The sequence below is a fragment of the Myodes glareolus genome, chromosome 23 (genome assembly GCF_982192425.1).
Source record: "Myodes glareolus chromosome 23, mMyoGla1.1, whole genome shotgun sequence".
In the NCBI taxonomy this organism is placed as follows: Eukaryota; Metazoa; Chordata; class Mammalia; order Rodentia; family Cricetidae; genus Myodes; species Myodes glareolus.
Genome location: NC_142048.1, coordinates 26,549,330 through 26,567,891, shown reverse-complemented (window position 1 = coordinate 26,567,891; position 18,562 = coordinate 26,549,330). Strand labels below are relative to the sequence as shown.

General features: G+C 45.1%; 2 protein-coding genes across 2 annotated transcripts in view; both read right to left on the bottom strand.

The window, feature by feature from the left end:
* Positions 1 to 4,941: 4,941 nt before the first annotated feature.
* Ing2 (inhibitor of growth family member 2) lies at positions 4,942 to 11,338 on the bottom strand. Its single transcript, XM_048455797.3, has 2 exons — positions 10,990 to 11,338; positions 4,942 to 5,756 (listed from the first exon to the last, which is right to left on the bottom strand). Exons 1-2 carry the CDS (start codon positions 11,156 to 11,158, stop codon positions 5,086 to 5,088), a joined length of 840 nt encoding a protein of 279 aa, XP_048311754.3. The 5' UTR covers positions 11,159 to 11,338; the 3' UTR covers positions 4,942 to 5,085.
* Positions 11,339 to 11,694: 356 nt separating this feature from the next.
* The window catches only part of LOC146890612 (uncharacterized), a 31,699-nt gene continuing 24,831 nt past the window's right edge, over positions 11,695 to 18,562 (bottom strand). Inside the window, exon 3 of the mRNA XM_087900954.1 lies at positions 11,695 to 12,303. Coding sequence (XP_087757080.1) covers positions 11,703 to 12,303 — 601 coding nt within the window. The 3' untranslated portion in view covers positions 11,695 to 11,702. The remainder of the gene's footprint in view (positions 12,304 to 18,562) is intronic.

Below are 18,562 nucleotides of genomic sequence, written 5' to 3'. Positions count from 1 at the left end.
CTAAGCATTTTTATTCCTCTGTATTTCTGTCTTCCTTCTTTACCTAGTACTAACGAATCACATCAGCTAATAAGGTGGACTGTTCTTGTAGGGAATCTCACACAGTAGAATTTAATGCCACTACTTTGGTTTATCTCTCTCTCTCTCTCTCTCTCTCACACACACACACACACACACTCACAAACACACATATGATACTAGTTTTGTATTTATAAAATAAATTTATATAAAGTGAGCCATATCCAAAAATATTGGGCAATATTTTAAAATATGATTCAAAGAGCATATGGAAATGGCTAAATCTGTTGAGATCTCCCTAGTGTCTGATGCTTAGAAAATTCTGCTTTAGCCGGGCAGTGCTGGCACACACCTTTAATCCTACACTTGGGAGGCAAAGACAGGCGGATCTCTGTGAGTTCAAAGCCAGCCTGGTCTAGAGTGAGCTCCAGGACAGAAAGGGATATCTGTCTCAAAAAAAACAAGCAGAAAAGAAAAAAGAAAAAAAGAGGAATTAAATTCTGCTTTAAAGTCTAGTTATCACATACGTGGATTAAAAATCTGTTAATTCAGAAGCTTAGATAGTAAACTCAAGGGAGGAGGAACACTCCTCCCTCAGACCTCTCAGAGACAAGAATATCAGCAGCTTTTCCGGTTAACCATCCTACCTCGCTCTACCTCGCTCATTTTCTTCCTAAACAAACTGCAGGCCAAGGATGGCGGCCCGACCCTGCTCACAGACAAAGTCTGGAATCCTGATTCAGATTCTCCAACAGGAAGGGGTAAAGAAGCCGGTCTCCACAACTAATGTACCGAGGTCAAGCAATCACAGGAAGGATGAGTCCAAACTGCCATCCACTATTGAAAACCTAGCAGGTACTGCATCGAAGCCCAAGGGCTTGACTCCAAGTGCAGCACAGCCCACCGGGTTCCCTCCCAGCAGCTGCCCCTGGAAAGGCTGCGCCTCTCCCTGCAGTAGGGCAATGAGGCCAGACGCTGCTGCAGAGGACATCACCAGTGGGCTTACAAAAACGGCTGGGGAAGTGCAACTTTTCTGGGTTAGGAATTCGGGGGTTATTTGTGTTGTCACCTTATTCATCCTTACAACCCAGCCAATCTGCAACCAGCTCATCTGAAGACAGGGCTCAAACTAGTGGCATATCTGTGGCTCACACTGATTTTCCTGGACCGCTCTTGTTTCCGTTTCTCTATGTGACATTACACACACATAACTTCAGTTCCTACTGATGTCTAACATCCTCTCTCCCCTTGGTTTTTCACCCCCCGCCCCGTAAAGTGCAATCCCATGCTCCCCATACCCATAGCCACCTATCTACTCTACCCTGCATTCAGAACCTAAGCACCTCCAAAGTCAGACTGTCCTTACTCACAGCTTCACCCGCCACACTCCCCAATCCTGCAAACAATAAATATTTGAATCATGTGAACGGCATTGCTCCAACCTTTTGCATCAAAGCTTGAGTTGAGTTCCTGGCACTACTTCAATCCTCTTCTGCTCAAGTTTGGGTCCTTCATCTCCCAAAACGTGCAGCTTCTTAAACCAAGCAGTCTGACCGTTCTCTATGCTCACCTTACTTGAACAGCACCTGAATGAGTTGCTGACACCCTTCTCAGACAATTTTTATTTAGAAATGAGTATTAGACTTTTCGGCTCTGAGAAAGCATCTCTGGTGCTTCCTATTTCAAATGTCTGAATACCTCAGAGCCAACAACTCTTTCCTCTTCTGGAACAACTTGGTTCCTGCTCAGGTTGTGGATCCCTAAACAACAGCGTTGGCATCGGTATGCCTTGCTGGAAATCTGCTGAAGCAGACTGCAGTGTGACAAACGGAGATGATACAGACACTCGAGAAACACTAACTCAATCATACCGACTCTCCAAATGCTTATCCTGCCTCCTTCTGAAATGTATCATACACAGGACTCCATGCTGAGCTGCCCCAAGACCTCTCTCTTCCAGAACCACTTGGTTGCTATTGCAAATGTGAAGGACCCTCTACCCCCTCCCAGCCTTCAGACCGAGAATTGCTTCCTAATCCCTTGGCCAAAATCTCACCAGCTGTGCCTTTTAAAACAGAACTCTGGGGAGATGGCTCAGTGGTTAAGAACACTTGTCTTCCAAGGGACCAGAGTTCAGTTCTCAGCATCCGTGAGGCAGCTCACAGTCTAGAACCCCAGCTCTGGGGACTGGATGCCCTCTTCTAGCCTCTCTGAGCACTGCACACACTTGCTCCATAAACACACAGAAGAGCAAAAAGCATCTATACACATGAAAATCAATAATCTTAAAACATTCTAAGCTAGAGATTCTGACAGTCTGACATTCTGACAGTCTCTACAGCTAAGCATACAAACCTGAACTGCCATCTGGGAGGGAAATACTTCTGAGCTTCTAACCCCACTTCCATAGGGGCCTACAGATGCTATGCACAATAGCCAGACTGGTCTTTAAACACAAATCAGGCTGTGGCTCAAGGTCTTTCAATGCCTTCTCAGCGGCCTGCCAGGATTTCCAAAACCTTCATTTTCTAGCTCTTTCCTCAAGCTTATCCTACTGCCCCCAAAGACGTGTGGCCTCCTTTGTCTGTTTTGAGGTCTGCCGGCTTACATAGAGGCCCTCCCTAACTCACTGCACTGGATACGCACCCCTTCTTTTCTCCATGTTTATTGTGCCTCACTTCCACTTAACCACTGAAGTAGTTACCTGGTGTTTCAGATCAGGTAACTGGTCCTTCCACTAGGATGTATGGTTCCCTGGAGGGAGTTTTTCTTTGCCTGTCCCAACAGGGTAAAGCTGCCCCCAGTACAGACAGACAGCGCTCAACTGGTGGTGGTAGATTTGGAGCTACAAGACCTGAATGCTAACAATCTTCCAGGAGTTCTCAGTAGGCTGAAAATGTCAAAATGGGGCAGTGTTTTAAAATCTTTTCTATTCGTTAGCATGGGGACCTTTAAAAAAAACTGAATACTTAAAAAGTCACATTCCAAAGGAATTCTATATTGCAATTGCTGTGGTTGGGACTCAAGTACCAATGCTTTCAAACTTACTAAGATAATTCCAACGTGAGATAAGTTTGGGAATCTCTTCCACACAGTATGAGCTGGTAACAGTGATATGAAAGCATAAGAGATAAATACTTAACAAAGAAATCCCAACCATACTGCTATGCGAATTTATGACTTCTATTCCCCACATGGCATAGAAAACAAAAGTTAATTCATAAAACATGTTTTAAACAGTCGATCTGAAAGACAAGACATTCCAGGTACATCTACCTGTCAAAGCCCAAAGCAAATTTGGATGCCTCTATTAAAACGTTGTGGGGTTTGTTTTTTCTTCTCCCATAAGCTGAGGCAAATTTATGAATTAAAGAGTGGTGAGTTCTCCACAGTCATACCTCAAGACTTTGGAGAGACTTGCTTACATGATTTTGTGACTATATACTCAAGAGGGAAACAGGTTTCTTTACAACTCAACAAAGTTAAAAGTAAATTCTTTATCATTCTGCTCAATATTTCTTGCTTAAGAAGTAAGACAGTCAACTGGCAATAGTCACCAAGCAACATAGCCTTGGGACAGAAATAAAATAATGTTCCTTTACCACCTCCAATCTTAAACTGTCTTCATGCCTCAGGGTGGAGGGCATTAATGAAGGGAAAAGCAAGCGACTGCATTATTAAAATCTTTCCCCACAGTACAATACTATGATTTCAAATGAGCCTTGGAGACATTCAAGCCAACTCATTTTACAGGTGAATGACCAGACGCTCAGATACGGTGAAATGGCGTGTCTACAAGTCACACGGAGAGCTTGAAGAGAAAAAAAACAAATTTTTTTCCAAACAAGCAGACAGGATTTTTCACATGTGTTAATCAAAAAGAACCAAGACCATCATATTAGGAAGAAATGGTGGGTAAGAAGCACACTACACGTGGGGTTAAAGAACTAGTCCATCTGCTGCCCCCCACAATCAAAAACTGCTCAATGCAAGGACATATATCCATCAAAAGGAAAATATCAAAATCCCGGAAAGTTCAATTTACAAACACATTATGAATTGTATTGTTATAATGAAATTACTTCAATAAACATGAAAACATCAAACAGCACCAATAGCAGAGGTTAAGGTAAATATACTATTATTAAAAATAATGTGTAATTACTCATTGGGATAGAAATAAATTCTAGCCCCCAGCGAAACTATTTAAAATAACTGTTTGACAGAAAAGGCAATGTTTAAAGACTCATATATGCCCTCTTCCCACTGACAGGTCTTGGCTACACATCCCAGCAGTGGGTCACATGGAAAATATCAAGACACATCTTCAAATTGTTCAGCCTTGAACCATGATACCATGCCAGTATGAGCCAATGGCAGAGTTTTGGTATTCTAACTAGTCTTACCTGTCCCAATCAAAACAAAACAAGCCCCTTATTAAGCACTAGCTGAAGTGCATCTGTTCTGAAACAGTAGGGCATTTATGGATGCTACAACTGACAGTTATCAAAGGCTCCCAAGGAAACCAGCAGCAAATACTTCAGGAGTGCATTACTCCACTTGGAACCATGTAACTTCTCCCTAGTTCCCGGGATTTCTGGAGGACTAGAGATTTAACAGGCGTATAGATACACGGGGCCAATAAGAACCTCTAAACAGGATAGTGTTGCTATTTGAAATCACCAAGGTAACTTGACACAGAGAAATCCAACATTACATAAAATTTTGAAGCACACCGAACTGAGATGTTAGCAAACGTTTGTGTTTACCCCAAAACCAGCATGGAAATTTGAGGTGAAAATGAAATGGGCGTGGTTTGGGAAGCCACTTGAAGCTTGCTCCTTCCACTCTCTCCTTTCCTGCTCTCAGGCCTACCTGGCTTAAAGTATTTGGTAATTTAGTGCAGAAAATTAAGGTCACAGACAAAGTACAAGAACTTTTAATACACCATTAATACTAATGATTAAAAATTATTGCATAGTCTTATGCATTTACCCTAAAACATTTTCTGAAAGTAAACCAATTATATAAAAGACAAACAACCCTTTTAAAACATGGCTGCCTTCACTACCTCGCTCTTCTCTCCTTTTTTGTCTTTTCAGTACTTTTGTCCATTGTTTTTTCATTGTCTCCCCTGCACTTTGGGCAGTACCATTTCCCCTTTGGTTTATAGGTGAGTGAAACACATGAGAAGTGGAACCATTCAATGGGACACTGTTCATTGTCACAGCCTATCATTTCCCCGTAAGACACTTGGTTACATAAGCAGTAGGTAGGTTCATTGGGATCTATTGCAAACTCAACAGGCGAGGCTTCCCTTTCCTGCTTGGCCTTGGAACGTTTCTTTTTCTTGGCGGATTTGGATTTCTTTTCTTTCGGTGGCTGATCATCACAGTCTTCAACCCCATTTGTCATGTGACATAAGTCACGGCTCTCACTTGTTCGCTGTCTTCGAGGTCTTCTGGAAGACCGCTCAGGTTGACTAGAATCCATCTTTCCTTTGTCTGAGGCCCGTTCACTTTCAGAAGGATCTTGGAAACACTGTGAGTGCAGCTCCATTTGTCTTGCCCGATTTTCCACCAATTCGAGCATTTGTGTGACAATCTGAATTTTTTCATCCCCCAACTCCTGGCTGTTAATCAGCGCTCTCTGCAGATGCTGCTGTAGGCGCTTTTTCTGGTTTGAATCATCTTCTTTCTTATATTTTTCATAGACATCATCAATTTCCTTTAAAGTTTCTAAAAAAGGGGAAAAGGAGAATATTATGGCATATTAGCACACACATCATTTTCAAGATAGAATTAAAGCAGAAACCACACTTGACAGCATATACACATTAAAAACATTACTCTCAAACAAATTCGCCTCATCTAATATGAAAGTGTACGCAGCAACAAACGGCTCAACAGGCAAAGGAGCTTGCGATCAAGTCTGACAAGCTCAGTTTGGGTTGGTTGGTCATTCATTCATTCATTCATTCACTTATTCATCCGCTCACTTATTTATTTATGCATGTATGTATGTGTGTTGGTGTTTTACCTGCATGCATGTGTGTATGAGGGTGTCATGTGAGCTGCAAGTGGGTAATGGGAATTGAACCCAGGAAGGACAGCCAGTGCTCTTAACCACTGAACCACCTCTGCAAGCCCCAACAACCTCAGTTTGATCCTTGGGTCACGATATTGTAGAAGCACAGAACTGACCCCTGCAAACTGTCCTGACCCCCACATATGCATCCATGTGCTCTCCCACACAAAATAAATATAAGTTGTTTTTTTCCTTTCTGCTGTTTCTCTTCTTTTCAGACAGGGTTTCTCTGTAACTTTGGTGACTGTTCTGGAACTAGTTCTTATACACCAGGCTGGCCTAGAACTCAGAGATCCGCCTGCCTCTGCCTCCCGAGTGCTGGGATTTAAAGGTGTGCACCACCACTCGGCTAAATAAAAGTAATTTTAAAAACTTTTAAAGATTGTTCTGGTTAATTTACTAACTTGACAGAAGCTAGAGTTATTGAGGAAGAGATTTCTCAATTGAGAAATGCCTCAATAAGATCAACCTTTGGGCATTTTCTTGAATTACGATTGATATACAGAGAGCCCAGCTCACTGTGGACACTTTCAACGCTGGGCAGGTATCCTGAGCTGCATAAGAAAGCAGGCTGAGTGAGCCATGAGGAGCAAGGCAGTAGGTCGCGTGGCTTATGCTCTAGTTCCTGCTCCAGGTTCCAGGCTCGAGTTCCTGTCCTGACTTTCCCTAGACAGGGACTGTGACCCAAAAGTTGTCCACTTTTCTCTGCAAGTTGCTTTTCGTGACAGTGCTTTACCACAGCAACAGAAACCCAAGGTAAACTAACGAGAAGAACATAAACATTTAATATTACTTATCTGTATTAAGAAAGGTAAGGGGGAATAGGGAAACAGCCAGTCTGGGAAGTGCTTGCCACATAATCATGAGGACCTAAGTGATCCCTAGCACCACATAAAAGGCCGGTGTGGCTGTGTGCCTGTAACCTCAGTGCCAGGGATGCAGACAGCCTCCCTGGGGTTTGCTGCTCAGAGGCATCTAGCTAAATCAGCAAGCTCAAGTGAGAGACCCTGTCTCAAAAAACAAGGTGAAAAACAATAAAGGAAGATGTGAAACCTTCACAGCACACACACACACACACACACACACACACAGGCATGTAGTAAATTAATAGTCAAAAGTATTATGTAAGTAAGACCTACATGCTAATTTAGAATTTGCTGAGTTCCTTATTGCCTATTCTTTATCTGAGCATCAAATCAACTCTATATACAAAATTTACACGCCGAACTCCAGCCATAAAATTTGAGGTGGTTCTGGGTCTCGGCCACAGATTATTACCCACCTGCATGTCTGTAGGATTTACAGCTCAATCAGTGATTTGTTACATGACTCCAGAGAGACAATTACCGTAATTCTCACATCCTACCCCTGGACACTTTCAAAGGCAGGCATCAGCATCTTTTAGCTTCCTGTCATTTTAGTTTTAATGGCTCTTTGATTTTAGCATCACAGGGGAAATTCTGAAAATCAAAACTATTTCTAGATTAGATCTGTTGTTCTTGGCATCCACAGAGCAAGCCAATCCAAAATTACAGTAAAGTCAGCACTGGATCATTCTACCTTTGTATCTAACTCAGCAGTTGAGTCTATGCTTGTTGAAGCTGCTAATGCAATTGTATAAAAAGTTGGACACTTTTAAAACAAGCAAGAGCTGAGTCACCAGAACACACAATTTCACCAGTCGCCAAAAATTTAATTAGTTTTATTCAAATCTGTTCTATTTCTTACTCATATAAGGCACAATGCTTATACCAAAGAGATCAGTCTTGTTGGGGATAAAAAAAAAAATATTAACTCTACTTTCCAATACTATGTAGCATATCATTGTTTTAGCTCCAATGTCATTACTATTATATCCCATACCACTGATTTATATTCCAATTGTAAAGAGCAGAAATGTTAAATAAGTAAAATACATACAGTGGCTGTCTGAAATCAGGTAACAAATGCAAATAATTAGCACATTTAGGGATTCCCTTCTCCCTAAAATTTGCAGGTATTAATACTCGATGGGCAATTTCACCATTAAAGCTGAAGGTACCAAGAGTACTCCCATCTGCATATCATAGCTGTAAATTATTTTTTACATTGTGTGTGCATGTGTTTATAAGCACTCATGCATGCACTCACCAGAGTTCCTTGTGTCATACTTGCACACTGACACTCTACTGAAACAAAAATTTGTTTTAAAGACACCTTAATTATACAGTGAGATAAAAAAATTACCATTTACTCAGCCCATATTATTGGATAGAGATTTTTTTCCCTTCATCTGGATGGGTCTGGGGCTGGTAATCCCAGCTACTTGAGAAAATGAGGCAGAAAGATCACAAGTTCAAGGCCAGTCTAGATAATTCAGTGACCTCCTGGGTCAAAATAAACAGTAAAAACAGGATTGGGGATAACTCAATGGTCAATGCTTGCCATACATGTGAGACCCTAGGATCAATACACAGCCACTTAAAAAAAATTACACAGCGCAAGCCCTTGAGGAGAAGAACTGCCAAATCTGTACATCTGATCTTACAGCACTTCCCACACACCGTATGACAGGAACTCAGATTACATGTTACATTCTAGCTCAAAGGTCACCATTTCCCTAGAAAATTATGAATGAAAGGCTGAGGAAACCATAAAAGTTTTCTAATAACCATATCCTGCAATGAATGTTTAATTTGATTGTTTTTTTTCTGTATTTCTCTACTTAATGGACTGTTCAGTGACTCCTGACTCAGACAGGTGAAGAGCAATTTCTTTGGCTCCCTCACTAAGCACTGACCCCTGCATCAGAAAATACCTAAGAATCGGTGAAAATAAAATCTGAACCAAGAACACAAGAACACATAAAGCTTTGAACAAAAATAAAACTATGAAGTTAGGCTTAGCAACTAAGTGCACAGAGCAGAAAGAAGCTAGACTACTAGTTTTATATTAATCTTGGAATTAGGCACAATCAGAAAGGAGCTGATGGTTTGTACAGACCTTTCAGTCCTATAAGGTTCACTACTCATGTTACCTGAGCAACTTATGACAATTATAGAGAACTGGAATCACAGACTTTCCTGTCAAAAGATTATGTCACTAACAACCTAAAACAGTCTCAATTTTGTGCCTTTAAAGAAAACTATAAATATTAGTATAAGGCAAACTACAAACTTTGGCACAGACTTCTTAAGCAGGCGTCCCATTGCTAGGCTGCCATTCATGTATGTCCCCCATGTCTATAGAAAAAAACCCACAGGATGATGCTGTAAAGGGTGGGGGTGGAGTGGGCTCTAGGACAGTGGCAAATCCTCTACCTAACCTGTGTGTACCCTGAATTCAATCCCTTGGGAATGAGAAGATTCAAACAATTTGAAAACAGGTGTGTTCTTGAAGACAGCTTTGAAACAAAATATTCTCCACATAATAAACTGAATACGTTACTTTAGCACTGTAAATTTTATCTATAAAAGTCACTTTCTTTTTACTTTGTATGTTGAACCTGGTGAAGATACGGTACAAACAATACTGTCTTTTCCCAACAAATTATTCTTACCAAAGACTCAGAAAACAAAATTGTTGGTTGAGGCACCTAAGAGTTCTAACATACTAAAACAATGTCACCATGAGGTGGAGTACAGTTTTAAGTCACAGAGTTGGTGACATGTCTGGAAAAACAGAATGGCTACAAGTTGTTCTTCCGGTCCACATTAGGTCTAGGCTGTCCCCTGACTAAAGGACGAACTTATCCCCACTTATCTCCTGTCCTAGCAGCAGAAAGGCACTACAGTCCCTAAAGATGACTTCCTGCCCTAGTTTCTTTGACGACAAACAACCCTCCCCCTTAAAAAATAAAAATATAAAAAAAGCTTTTCTCCTCGTTTAAACTTGGTGGAGGAGGAAGCTAAGGGTGCAGGGACGCCAGGTGGTTGCCCAGCCAACGAACCCACTTCCTCCAGAGGTCCGGAAGTGACACACAGCCCGGAACCTACGCTGAGCCGGGGTCAGCGAACAGTCCCAGAGCAGTGCCCGCGCCTTGATTAACTGGGTAGGAGAGATTTGAAACATCACCACCCCAACACTGACTCCGCCCAAGCATCTAATGCCCCGCCCAGCAGGTGCCCCGCGAGCAGTCACGCAGTCCACTCAGGCCCCTCCGTGCAGTCCGCCGTGGCCGAGGCCCGCGGGAGCGCGCGCCCCGCCCATACGACGTCACACCTGCAGGCCCCGCCCCTAGACCGAGGCCCTCCCCCGCCACACACACCGACACACTCACACATACACACTCACACATAGACATACACACACCCTCTCCGCCCGGCCCTGCGGGGGACCCCTCCCCCTTTAACCATTTGGCAGGAGCCGAGGAAGGGCTGAGGCACCGGACGGCCCGGAACTTTCCCCGGGGCGAGAGGGGAGCACAGACTGTCCCAGTCCCGCGCCACGCCAGGAGCCGGAGGGGAGGGGAGGAGGGGGACCGTCACCCAAGTCCACCTTCGCCGTCCTCTTGCCCCCTCCCCCCGCACGTTCCAATGCATCTGCTCGCAGAGGGAGGGGGCCCGGCGGGCAGGGGCCAGCAGGCCCAGCACCCAGCCCAGCCCGCGCCCCACTGCACACTCGCCAGCCCGGGGCAGGACAAGCGTGCGGCAGCCCAGCCGGCGGGCACCGGAACAAATGCTCGCTTAAAATGGCTGATTCCCGTCCGCGGCAGCTGCAGCCAGCCGCTCAGGCTGCAGCAGCGGAGGCTGACGGGCGGCTCTCGGAAGTCCCGGTCAGCCGCAGTCAGGACAGGGAGGGCCGCGAGGCCGGTCTGCAGTCACCCCCCCAACCCCCCGCTTCCCGGTCCCACACCACCAGATCGCTCGCTGCACTTCCCCGACACTGTCACCCGAGAGAAAGTACCTTGGTATTTGTTGTCCAGCTCCCGCAGCACCGACACGTTCCTCTGCATGTCGTGGGGCAGCGACTCCACGCACTCCAGGTAGTCCTGCACGTAGCAGGTGAGCAGCCGGCTCCGCTCTCCGGTCAGGAGCGCGGCCGACGAGTACAGCTGCTGCTGCTGCCCTAACATCCTGGCGCCGCCGCCGCCGCCGCCGCTGCTGCTGCTGCTGCTCCTCGCCGCCGCCGCCGCCGCCGCCTCCGCATCCAGCAGCCACACATGCAACAGCCACGACCGCCGCTCCTCCGCTCGGCAGCCCGGCGCCGCGGGGACACGGCCGCCGCTCGAGAGGGCACCGCCGAGTCCCCAGATCTCCACTCCCCCCCAAGAAGAAACCTTCACTCCCCGCCCCCGCGGGAACAAGCCCAGGGGCGGGGCGAGACCTGGGCTCCCTCCGGCCCCCTCCCTCGCGGGGGAAAGAGAGCAGCGGGGTTCCCCGCGGCCGATGGCGCCGGGTTCCCGAGCGGTGACACGGGCTGTCACCCCGGGAGTCCCCAGACACTACCGGAGCTGCCCGGTCGCCCAGATCCCCGTGACAAGTCCTTCGCTGCCCTCACTCCGCGCTATCAGCCTCGGTGCCTGGTCGGAGTCTCAGTGGACTTGCCCCCGCCCCTAAGCCAGCGGCCGCGTCTGCGCCTGCGCGGCACTCACTCCTAATAAGGCCGGGGCCCCGCCCCTATCGCCCTACCGGAGGGTTCGCATTCTCCCGCCTTCCCTGCGCCACCCGGGCGATTGGTCTGTCAACTCTCGCCCGGGGTGGGGGGGAGGGTGCGGAGGGCGGCCAAACGGCAGGCTGCGCCCCGCCCCCTCTTAAAGGGGCCGCATGGCTGCGCCGACCCCTTCGCCCCAAGTCCGACGGTTGTCCCCGAGAGGCCAGGCGGCCGGCTTCTCGTTTCTGTACCCCACCGGGATGAGGGACCGCCGGCCTGGCTCGCTCGACCCCGTGGTACCGACCTTGCCTCCATCTGGCAGATCCGGGATGCGCCTCCCTCGCGAGCCTCCGAGACAGCGAGCGGGGCCCCTGGGCGCTGCCGGCCGAGTGAGGCCTGCGGGAACGAAGGCGACCCAGGGTGCAGCGGGCGCGGCTCCGGGCATGCGCGGCGACTTCCCGCCGAGCGCCCCGCGGCCGTGGCCGGTCACCTCCCGCCGCTGCCGGCCTCGCCGAGCACCGGGGCTGACCGCGGAGGTAGGCGGTGCGCCCTGAGTCCCCGCCTGGCGTGCGGTCCCCTTTCCCCGCGCCGGGGTGGCTGGCAGGGTCTGCTCCTCTCCTCGAGCGCCTTGCACGTGTGGTTTAGGGAGAAGCTTGCAAGACTGCCCCCCCCCCAAAACCACCTTAAGGATCGGATCGCTTAAACATCAAATGCCAGCGAGGACCTGGCTTGGTCGCGGAATGAGGAACACGCTCGCGCGTACACACACACACTCACACGTTTTATTTTCACTCGGTTTTATCACTAACGAGTAGGTGAGCAGTGCAGATGGTATTGAAAATCCAAAGAGCCAGCGAGTGCGGTGCTTTCTGTGTGAGCGATTTTTCAGGCTCACTCTCCGAGTTACTGTCAGTGAAATGCCAGGCGGAGGAGCTAGTTGTAATCACCGGTCGACTTCCGGGATGTATATAAATAAATGAGTTTTGTTTTTTAAAGAAACCGGTGTAAGTAGGAGTCCTCGCCGAATTTTGATGAAACGCCCCCCTGTAAGCCCTGTTGGGAGCGGCGTATTTGTGTGAAAGAAAATGCAGAGTGCTAAGTTTGGGTCCCCTTGCCTGGTTTGCAGCGCTGCACCTGTTGCACGCCCAGTTCAGAACGCTTCCGATTAGCGGTGTGAGCTAAGCAGCTGTTGGCATACCAATGGAAATCTAGGTCTGGTCTGGAGGAAATTTTGAATTTCGTAACACACAACACGGAATCCGCGTCCCGAGGACAAGGGCGATATTGTAAAGGACTGAGAACGCTTCGTGTGGTCTTTTAACTAGGGGATTTTGACCACTCGGTTATTAAAAGTCAACCCAGGCAGAAAACAATTGAATTTTTGACGACTTTGGGCGAATTTTCTTCCTGCAATTCTTTAAATCTTTCATATTCAAGAGCCAAGTCTTATTGAAAATCAGCATTGCTAAGAATCGAAGGTAACTTGGGTTTGTTTGTTTGGTGGTTTTGTTTTGTTTTTTTACCAGGACTCGACTTTTGTTTGCCCACAAATTTGATTCAGCTAATCCCCCTGCAAGATCGAATTAATGCAAGACGCAGTGTTTCTATTTGATTGGAGTTAGGCACTGGGGACCTATGGATTTTATCCAACCTGCTCACTGCACGCCTCAGGCAGACACGATGTGTGGAAAGTAAGAGAGTCAGTGGTGCAGAATTTCCCGAGAATGACAAAAACAACAAAAGCTGGGTGTCAAGAAAGGATCTGAAAAGCATTCTTGTACTGTAGTTCTACTAGGACGGGTATATGAACTTCAAATACGATAACGTGTGAATGATTGCAGATGTACCTCTCTTGCTATTTTAATTTCCACTGGTAATCTCATCCTGACCTCCTGCTGGCAGCCTGCGTGGGGAAAGTTTTTGCATGCAGATGACAAGTAGGCGAGGTAGCTCCTCAACCCAAGGCTTGGGCCTAGTTATTTACCATTGTCCTTTTCTTCTAAGTAGCCAGTCATGTGGCCTCTTCAACTTGGGTTTCCTAGCCCTTCCACATGCAGAATTTAAAAATTCCCACTCTCTACAATATAGAAATTGACCATATTTAATTGTGGTGGGAGGAGGTATTTTTCTTTGGTCTTCTGTTCTTATGCTGACCTTGAAAATGATAAGCAGCTGATGCCCCCAAATTAGTGTTCAGTTGACTTTAAATTACTGGACTAAATCTAGTATATAGATTCATTAGGTCCCTAATGGGAAATGTCTCCAAGCCTATTTCCTTTATAATAAAACGTTTATATCCTTTGTTAATATTATATGAGATGAGAGGAACAATCTCAACTAATTAAAAGCAAACTAGCAAGAAGTTCTGAGGGAAAAAAAATCAGCTTCTGCTTGAATCAAGCCAATTAAATTAGAAAATCCTTTCTTCTACTGTTTAATTTTTTATTTTTTTCCTTTTTAAAGATTTGTAAGTGTCTTCCCTGCATGAATGTTCATCATGTACATGCCTGGTGCTCAAGGAGGCCTGAAAGGGTGTCAGATCCTGTGGGACTAAAATTTCGAGCAGTTGTAAGCCGCCACCGTGTGAGTTCTGGGAAACCGACCCTCTCTAAGAACAAACAGCAAGGGTTCTGACTCTCTGAGCCTTATCTCCAGCCCTGAATTGTTTTTAGTTTTTTGGATTTGGCTTTTTTAATTATACTTTTTAGGTTAGCATACAAAGTAAAGGGCCCCATCATGCCATCTTCATATAAATATGCCACAGACCAGGCTGGCCTCAGCCTTGAGGGTATCTTTGTGTGTCTATCTCCCAAGTGCCGGGAGTACAGGCTTGTGCTACCGGGCACAGTGTAGCCTGGATTCTAATTGTTCTTAATGATAAAAACCCGGAGTTAGATATTAGACCACTAGAGAGACCTTTCACCTCTATCAAATCCTCAGACTGAAGAGGCGATCCTGTCTCTGCCAAACCTCAGACTGCTTGTTCCTACTGCATCTCCTGATTGCATCTACCTACACCAAACCTCAGACTGCACTGAGCTCCCGTCTCCTCCTGCCTTATAGTCCTTTCTCTGCTCAGCTGTATCACTCCTGTCTCCACCTCCCTAGTGCTGGGATCCCAACTTTTGGGATCACCTTTGTGTGAACTCTGTTTCTCTTTTAGACTGATTCAATCTTGTGTAGCTCAGGACGGCCTTGAACTAACAGAGATCTCTCTGTCTCCTGAGTCCTGGAATTAAAGGTATATGCCACCACTCCCTGGTCTCTCATGGCTTAGTTCTGCACTCAGATCTTCAGGCAGGCTTTATTTGTTAAAACATAAACAAAATATCACTACAGCCCAGCTTAATGTTCTTAAACTTTTTATGATGAAAACTTCCAAACACAAAAGTTTGTATACCGTCCACCCACGGTCAACATTGTCATTGTGTTGTTTAATCTATAACCCTTGTTCTTTTTTAACCCTTAGTGGACTATTAAAATCTTATGTGAGAGGCTAAAGTTGGCTCAGTGGTTAAGAGCACTTATTGCTCTTGGAGGCCCTGGGTTCAATTCCCAGCACCCACAAGGTGATTCACAATCACCCCTAACTCCAGTTCCAGGGCAATCTGGCTCCCTTCTCTCACCTCTGTGGGCAACAGGCATAGATGGGTACACCTACATTCATGCAGCAAACACTTATACACATAAAATAATTTTTAAAAATTTTAAAGGCAGGGCTTCTACAAGACCACTGAACAGTCAGCCGAAGGGTCTATGTTACTTAGCAGTTTAGGGTCCCTTACTGTACCCCTACTTCTACTTTCTGCTCAAATTCCCCTCAGTAAAGTTTTGTCTCAATGATGTGTGGGAAAAGAATTGCTTGTTATGGAAATTTTGGTAATATACCTCGTGGTATGTGTTGGTGGCTCAGTCATCTATAACTCCAATTCCAGGGGGATCCAGTATTCTCTTCTGACCTCTGTGGTACCGGCAACCACATGGTGCACATATGTATGTACGAGCAAAAGGCCCAATATGTGCAATAAGAAAACTAATATGAAAATACTTTATCTATGAACAGATAAGAGATAACAAGATTTTAGACATATATTGCCATTACTCTAACTTATATTTTTTTATAATTTAAATTTTTATGTTTGTCTCCTGTCTCATTTAATCTTTCCACATTTGGTTTAACAGAATACAATCAAGCCTCAAACATTTCATTTGGTTAGTGAGGTCTTTCCCAAACCGGTAAGAGCACTTAATTCCCTCTTGAGTTTAATGAAATGGCAGTGTTTTTCTGATATTTGGATGGTTGAAAAGCAGTCTTAAAAACATGGGAGAAATTACTGTAAATGAAATCTCATATCAAAAGGTCACCAAGCCTGGTGTGGTGGCACACTACTTTAATCTCAGCACTCTGGAGGCACAAACAGGTAAAAATCTGTGAGTTCAAGGTCAGCCCCTATCAATTTAGGGATTTCCAGGCCAGCTACACAATGAGGCCTTGTCTTCTAAACATAATAAAGGCCACCAGTTGACAACTCACCATAGAAATGTATTTGTACCTAATGCAAATGAGTCCATGAAATCTCGAAGTTTATATTAATTTTAGGGGATAATTGTTCTGGATGGTCCTGTGAAGATTTTAAATTCTCTTGAAAAGCCCAAAACTTCATCACTAGAAAAAGCAACCAATAGACCTGCGAATTAATGGTCTATATCTCCACTAAGCTCAGTTTTTTTTTTTCTTTTTGATTTTTCAAGACAGGGTTTCTCTGAACTCTCTCTGTAGACCAGGCTGGCCTCAAACTCACAGAGATCCGCCTGCCTCTGCATCCTGAGTGCTGGGATTAAAGGCGTGCGCCACCACAGCCCGGCTGAGCTCAGTTTTAAGGCATATTAGTTGCTTTCTAAATACAGCTAGCATACACTAGTTAATTATAAAGAATATATATGAAAGTCTTCACCAACTGACGAAACCTCGTACAAGTGGTGTCCCCCGCTGCTCCCCCCAGAAAAAAACAAACAATAAGAATAAACTCTATGGGGGGGGTGCTGGAGAGATGGCTCAGCGGTTAAGAGCATTGCTTGCTCTTCCGAAGGTCGTGAGTTCAATTCCCAGCAACCACATGGTGGCTCACGACCATCCGAAATGAGGTATGGTACCCTCTTCAGGCATACACGCAGAAAGAATACTGTATACATAATAAATAAATAAATATTTTTTCTTAAAAAAAAGAATAAACTCTATGTAACTTGGTGTCATTTTCACCAAATCCACTGTGTCTTGGGAATGGAGACTGGCCTGGACCTGATGTGGATCTTGTGCTGCTCGTCTGCAGATGAAGAAAGTGCTTACGCCAAATCTTGACGTCATGATTTAATCGTATTTGGTAAAGGAAGGAAGTGTATCCTGGAGACATGATTTCATTTTAGCAGGATTTTTTTTTTCATTTAAGAAAACATAGCCGGGGGCTGGAGAGATGGCTCAGTGGTTAAGAGCATTGCCTGCTCTTCCAAAGGTCCTGAGTTCAATTCCCAGCAACCACATGGTGGCTCACAACCATCTGTAATGGGGTCTGGTGCCCTCTTCTGGCCTACAGGCATACACACAGACAGAATATTGTATACATAATAAATAAATAAATATTTAAAAAAAAAACATAGCCGGGCAGTGGTGGCACATGTCTTTAATCCCAGGACTCGGGAGGCAGAGGCAGGTGGATCTCTATGAGTTTGCGGCCAGCCTAGTCTACAAGAGCTAGTTCCGGGACAGGCTCCAAAATTAAAAATAAGAAAAGACATTAGCTAGAACAATAGGACAAAGTTAGGGAAATACCAGCTTCTCTGCCGAAAAATGCTACATGCAGTCTATATATTTCAGGTTTGAGTTTTATAGCAGTACTGTTCAACACTTAGGATAACTAACTACTAATAGCAAAAAGTTACTCTAAAACATGTGAATTAAGGAGCCAGAAATTACTTGAGCTGCGTTATAAGAAATTCAGCATACTATTCCTATAACTAATGAAAAAGGCAAACATTTTGTCCCCTTGGTTGTCACACAGAGAAAAAATAACGCATATGTTATACTTTGCATAATGCTGACCAGGAAAACATTCATTTTCCCTAGATGGTTACCATAGTTACATGAGCCATTTATAACATCAAGAGGGGGAACTAGGTCACAGTATTGAAGGAGTTTGAATTATGCAATTATGTTTCCTAAAAGCAGGGGAAAGGTTTGAAATTTAGAGACGAGAGATTTATGCTGTGTGTTCAAATTGAAATTATGGTCTGATTTTGCCTGTGAGACATTAAAATTTGGTCCAAAATCAAAGTATTTATATAGTAGATGTGTTGCTCAACTTTGTAGTAGGTAGATCCATAAGTGCCATTTTATAAAAGATCCCAGAACATTCTGTCCTTGTAGATAACCCTTTCGTCCTAGTAGGTTGTCTTTCCGGAGCTGTTTTGCCAGTAGTCTGGACACCCCACAGTTGCCGAGGATCTGAGTGGTCAGACAAGTGGGTACTGCAGCTCTCATACCTTCTTCAACAGCCTGAGAAAAAGCGTGGCAGAATGCCTGCGAGACACTGTCCATCGTTTGTGAAATGGTGATACTGCCTTGGACTCGTGAACTTGTGTACTTGTGATTTGCTATAGATATCATCAAGTGGAAATGAAAGCATGTGGGGAGGAAAAAGATTGAGGCTTTTTGTTTGATTGTTTCTTAGATGGTTTGGCCTGGAACTCATAGAGATCTGTTTGTTTCTTTCCAAGGGCTGGGATTAAGCACATATGCCACCATATCCACAGAGGGAATTGTGCTGAGAGCCACGGGAATATAAATTCCATCCTTCTTGTAATACATTTTTATTCATTCTTTGAAAACGTC